At 53.9% G+C, this 6,097-nt stretch overlaps 1 protein-coding gene across 1 annotated transcript; it reads right to left on the bottom strand.

Annotated features, from left to right (window-relative positions):
- Window positions 1–1,519: 1,519 nt before the first annotated feature.
- Window positions 1,520–3,185, bottom strand: TMEM174 (transmembrane protein 174). The gene is made up of 2 exons (XM_029068754.2): window positions 2,456–3,185; window positions 1,520–2,326 (listed from the first exon to the last, which is right to left on the bottom strand). The coding sequence occupies exons 1-2, from the start codon at window positions 3,061–3,063 to the stop codon at window positions 2,215–2,217; spliced, it is 720 nt and encodes a 239-aa protein (XP_028924587.1). The 5' UTR covers window positions 3,064–3,185; the 3' UTR covers window positions 1,520–2,214.
- Window positions 3,186–6,097: the final 2,912 nt, after the last annotated feature.

Genomic DNA, 6,097 nt, shown 5'->3' with positions numbered 1-6,097 from the left:
TTAGGTAGTGTCTTCAACATCCCGGTGAGGGAGACATTCATTCCCCTGTCCAAGCTAGGAAGAGCTCGACTGAGGCCTTCTGGCTGCTGTCCGTGGATTGGATCAGAATGGATGCCTGGGAGCGCCTGCCTAAATTGCTGTACTAAAATGGCTTTGATTAGAAACGGTTTGCCAGCTAGAATGCAGTCACTAGAGTTCTGTTTAGAAATAGTGTAGTTGTTGAAAGCTACTGGAGCCAATGGGACTGCTGAACTACTCAATATTCCCGCTCCAGAAACACATGAATAAATGGGCTTACTGCTGCCTTGGCTGTGTCTGTAGAAATAGTCTTTCCCTCTCTCTGTCTCTCTCTTTGCTCTGGATGTGCTAGGCGAGGTAATTGAAAAGGATTTCTGTTGGGAAAAAGAAGAGCCTATTTTGCTCCAAAGAAATCCAACCTGTCAGGGTGAACAATGAACAAGACGGCAAGGAAAGAGCAGGTTAAGGAAGCCCTAAAGGCCAGTTGGCTGAGTCCTGACACCTGGGCCCAGCCCCTCACAGACAGCGGGCTCCTTCTTTTGAAGGTCGTCGGGGAAGGGGGTGATGAAGACTGCTGAGGAGAGTGGACACTGGGGAGACCTATGAGAGACCAGTACCCCATGCCTCTGCTGCAGATTAAGGAGGCAAAGGGAAAGGGGAGCAGACCAGACTGTCTGCAAGCCCGCTGCCAACAGAGATAGATTGAATTGGCCTGGTCAGTCGGGAGCAGAGGGAGAGCAGCCATCCCTCCCCTCCCAGAGGAAGGGCGTTGTGCCAGCCAGGTGTCTGGGAAGCTCTGAGCCTCCCCATCTCTACCGAGATGGCTTCAGATGTTTGGTCACCCTGAGGTGGGGAAAAGTTTGCCCCCTGCTCCCATTCCACATGATAACACCAAGTTATATTGCATGTGTAAATAATGATGTCACACAAACACCCACCCAAAGCTCTAAACCTACAGGTGTCCCCTCACACCCCCCCCCCACACCCACACCTCACCCCTTAGTCCAGAGCCATTAATAAAAATTATGGTGTTTACGCACTTACTATGTGACAAACACTATTCTAAAGGCTGGGATAGATACAAGGCAATCAGGTTGTCCCATGTGTGGCTCACAGTCTTGATCCCCGTTTTACAGAAGAGGTAACTGAGGCGCAGAGAATTGAAGTGGCGTGCCCAAGGTCATACAGCAGACAAGTGGCGGAGCTGGGATTAGAACGCATGTCCTCTGACTCTTAAGCCCGTGCTCCCTTCTCGGTGCCTGGGAACTCAGGCAGAAGGAGGCTGAACATTTTCAAACTTTCAACCATCCCATAATCAGCCTCTCCCTCTGATACTCCCTGAGCTGCTGCTCCCCTGGCTTACCATCTGAAGCTGACCCTGCCCCTCCAAAACCCTCACATCCTTTCCCTTTCCCGAGTCCTGTCTAACCCCCGTCTCCCCATCTCCCATATCGGTGGGAGAATCTGCTGGGGAGAGAGCCGAAACACTGCCTGGACAGGGTTGGTTTTAGGAAACCTTTATTTCAGAAGAGAGTTGACTCCCTTGTTGCTTGCAAGCTCCAAAGTCCTCCTTCCATTAAATTGTGATTTCTTTAAGTATCCTGGGTCACTGACATCACTTTACCATCCCAAGGGGAAAAAGCAGCAGCAAAATATCCTCACTGTCCGGGGCACCCAGTGTCCTCTCCTCAGTCCAGTTTATTGATCCGGCCAGCCCACTCTGGCTGTTCTCATGGGTAGGGGGATGGTCTTAGCTCCCAGCCTTGAGAGTCACTTAGAAACCTTCGAGGGGGCTCCTGGGTAGCCAAGGAGACCCTAGATTGACCCCACTGGAGGAGAGAGAAGATTAAAAAACGGCTAGGGGGCTCTACCCTCCTCTGTCAACCAGCTGGAAAACTGGGTTAGGGAGGGCTTGTGTCCCCATGCCTTGGGGAGATTTGGGGCAGTGGGATGAAATGCCTTGGTGAGATTTGAGGACCCTCAAGTGGAGCTTCCTGGGCTGGAGCGGTGGTCCCTACCAAAATCCTTCTCTCCCTCCCCAAGGGAAATGCCTCCCTATCCCTCCCCAACTTCCTGGCTTAGTGCACGCCCTGCCCCCCGGAACCCCTGGGAGGACCCGCGGCCTCAAAGCCTGTGAAGTATGACCCCAGACACGTCCGTGCAACAAAAGTTCCGGGACCCGGTTCTCCCTCAATTTCAGTCTCTGTGTGGGACCGTGTAGATTTCCTCATACGGGGGAGGGGAGTAGCAATAGGTCCAGCTGTCCTCCGGCGGGGCCTCCTCGAGCTGGCTAGCCACTGGGGAGGACCTGAAAGTGGAGCAGAGAGCACAGGTGGGACCCAGGCCAATAGGGCAGGCGGAGCCCCGGGTGGCGGTGGCCCCGCAGGCCGGGAATGCCCCCCCAACTCCTCGAAAGTGGCAGGCCCAGCTCGCCTACCTGCCATCGCCAGGAGCCAGCAACATGGAAGGCCACGAGGCCTCGTCGTCATCCACGAAGGCCGCATTGTCCTGTGGGTAGATGGCGTAGTACTGCGGGGGGCTTGGGGCGGGTGCTGGCGCTCCGGGGGTGGCCAGGGGCCCCAGGGGCAGGTGGCGGGCGGCCGCTGTGGGGGCGTAAGGAGGGGGGATGTACTGCACAACGGTGGCCCCGTGGAAGGTGATGGGCTGGTTGATCCCGGTGAAGACAAAGGCCGGCCCCCCAGGCGTCGGATCCGCCTCGCCCAGCCTCTCCTCCCTGTCCGGGCGGGACTGGCACAGCAGCATGTTGAACTTGCAGACGGCGATCAGAACGAAGGTCACTCCCACGGAGAGCAGGATGGGCCCCAGCAGCTGGGTCCACTCAAAGTGCGACACACCCTGGTACTTGATCCAGCCCATGGCTGTGAACGTGATCCCCACCAGCCCCAGGAAGACGCCGGAGAAGAGTAAGGTGGCCCCGGCCTTGTCGTCGTCCGACACCTGGACGTCGGCGGGGCCGGGGGAGCCCAGCGTGACGGAAGCCACGTTGACGGTGAAGTCTTCCATGTGGCTGCCGCTCTGCTCCATCGGCCCAGATGGAACCCCTCTAGCTGAGGGAGAGCGGGATCGGGGAGATGGTCTCTGGGACCGAGGGAGTCACGGGTTCCGATTAGGCATATGAGAACTTTGTGCTCCCAGAGTTAACAGACTATGACAGGCCGAGGACTGAACTGGGTTTAGGGGAATAAAGGTCTGGGAAGTGAAGCCTGAATCCGGAGCCTGGCTGCCTCTCTGCGCTGCCAGTGGTGAACGGGGTCACCCTTAATGGTTGACCGCAAGCGCGGGACCTCATCCTCTTCCGCCGGCTCACGGCTTCGGGAGGCCATCCCCTCTCTGGAAGGAGGGTGCCGAGGCCCCGGCCAAGGATTCCTCAGAAGAGGTCATGGCTTGGGCTTGCTGCTGCCGCCATTGGATTCATGACTGACTTCGCTGACAGCATAGAGTAGTGGATAGATCACAGGCCTGGGAGTCAAAGGACCTGAGTTCTAATTCCGGCTCCGCCACTTGTCTGCTGTGTGACTTTGGGCAAGTCACTTCACTTCTCTGTGCCTCAGTTACCTCATCGGCAAAATGGGGATTGAGACTGTGAGCCCCACATGGGACAGGGAGTGTGTCTAATCTGATTTGCTTGTAATAATAATAATAATGTTGGTATTTGTTAAGCACTTACTATGTGCCGAGCACTGTTCTAAGAACTGGGGTAGACACACAGGGGAATCCCGGTTGTCCCACGTGGGGCTCACAGTCTTAATCCCCATTTTACAGATGAGGTAACTGAGGCACCGAGAAGTTAAGTGACTTGCCCAAAGTCACACAGCTGACAAGTGGCAGAGCCGGGATTCGAACCCATGACCTCTGACTCCAAAGCCCGTGCTCTTTCCACTGAGCCACACCCCAGTTCTTAGTACAGTGCCTGGGACATAGTAAGTACTTAAATACCATAATTATTATTACCATTATTATTATTAGCTCCTCTTCCTGCTGGGAGGTGCCCTTGGAACTGCTGGAAATAACAGCTCTGGCTTTCTTCCAGAAGGAATTTACCGAGTAATACATCATCAACCTTTCCCTACTGAGCACCCTATGGGGGTGGAATATATGGTAAATGTTCACTTTTGTGGACTATGTTAGTCCTTTTTGCTGGTAGTTATTTATTGAAGGCCTACTCTGAGTGCAGCACTGTACTGAGCGCTCGGGAGCGTGAGGCTGTGAGCCCCACATGGGAAAGAGACTGTTTCCAACTCGATTTGCTTGCATCCACCCCAGTGCTTAGTACAGAGCCTGGCACAAAGTAAACGCTTAACAGATACCATCATTATTACTCACCACCCCAAACTCTTCCCACCTAGCCAGGGGCTGAGACTGGCCGTAGATCAAAAACCCATTTGCGAGGCAAAGAGAGAAGGCTTGGACACATCTCCTCTGCTGGGAGGGCCGGGGGACGGGGCCACCTCACCTCTTCCTGGCGAGGCCCTGGCACACCCGCAGGCCTTTCCCCAAGTTTTTCTTGGACTGAATGTTGCCTACCTGCCCTGACATTCAGGAAGGAAGCAAGGTTCTCCACAAGTCACCTTACATTGAGCCAGGAGCCCAGCCCGCAGCTGCCTCTAGAGGAACCCCCAGAGGAGCTGGGAGAGGGAAGTGAAGCCTGTGGCACCCGGAGAGCCGGTGGAATCGAGCAGACGGGTTTAGCTGTCTCCGGAGAACACCAATACCAGCTCAGCTTGGGTTTCAGAGGGTGGAAACTCACTCTGGGGTCTCGAAGTCACAGGAGTAGTAACATTTACTGAGTGCCTTTGGGTGCAGTGTGCTGTACTGAGTGCTGGAAAGTACAAAACAAAGAATCGACATGTTCCTGCCCTCGAGGAGCTTACACTCTCATGGGGGAAGGCAGGCAAAAACGTTGTATTTACAAATAGGGTAAACAGAGTAAATAATGGAATGTACCATTGCATGAACATTTCGGGGTGAGTATAGGGGTGGGGTTAGATAGGGGCCCTCGCCCAAGAGCTTCACTCAGCCCTCTGGCCGAGTGTGGCCGGCCCCTCTCTAGGTGTGACCATGGAGGGTGGACTGTTCTCCGCAGGGCTCCCAGGGTTCTAGTCCGGGACAGGTCCAGCCTGCTGCTGGGCTGTGAGGCTTGCAGAGCTTGGGGCAGGGCCCTTGAAGGCAACCAGCTGCTGCTGCTGCTCCTGCTGGGCCACCTCTTCGCCTGGTGTGTGTCACAGCCAGAGGGACATGGTGGGGGGCATTTACCCCCTAGCACAAATGCTTATGGTGCAAGTAGGCAAGTGGCCACCCCCAAGTTGCCATCTTGCTGTACCCTAACAATAATAATTACTATTATGGTATTTAAGTGCTTACTGTGTGCCAGGCACTGTACTAAGCACTGAGATGGATACAAGCAAATTGGGTTGGACATAGTCCGTTGTCCCACATGGGTCTCACAAACTCAATCCCCATTTTACAGATGAGGTAACTGAGGCACAGAGAAACGAAGTAACTTACTTGGTAAAGGTCACACAACAGACAAGCGGCGAAGCTGGGATTAAAACCCATGACCTTCCTACTCCCAGGCCTGTGCTCTATCCACTACTTTATTCCTACTTGCCATAGTGAAGCAGCGTGGCCTCATGGCAAGAGCACAGGCTTGGGAGTCAGAGGATGTGGGTTCTAATCTCGGCTCTGCCACTTCTCTGCTGTATGATCTTGGGCAAGTGACTTAACTTCTCTGTGCCTCGGTTACCTCATCTATTAAATGGGAGTTAAGACTGTGAGCTCCATGAGGAACAGGGACTGTGTCCATGAGCTTGTATCTGCCCCAGTGCTGAGAACAGTGCTTGACACATCTTAGGTGCTTAAATACCATAATTATTATTATCATTATTATTGCCCATTGCAGTTTTCCTATGGTGAAGGAGGAGATGGAGATTTTTCTCAGAGTGGATTGTGTAGATTGCTGTTGAGGACATTCTGGCAGGTTCCAGAACCAAATGTCGAACTCGATATTTTGGTTGGCTTCATTCAATTTTTGGAGAGTGACAGAGAACAGCAAGACAAT

This window comes from Ornithorhynchus anatinus, chromosome 1, assembly GCF_004115215.2.
Source record: "Ornithorhynchus anatinus isolate Pmale09 chromosome 1, mOrnAna1.pri.v4, whole genome shotgun sequence".
Taxonomy (NCBI): domain Eukaryota; kingdom Metazoa; phylum Chordata; class Mammalia; order Monotremata; family Ornithorhynchidae; genus Ornithorhynchus; species Ornithorhynchus anatinus.
Note: the sequence above shows the minus strand (reverse complement) of the source record. Positions and strands in the feature narration are given on the sequence as shown.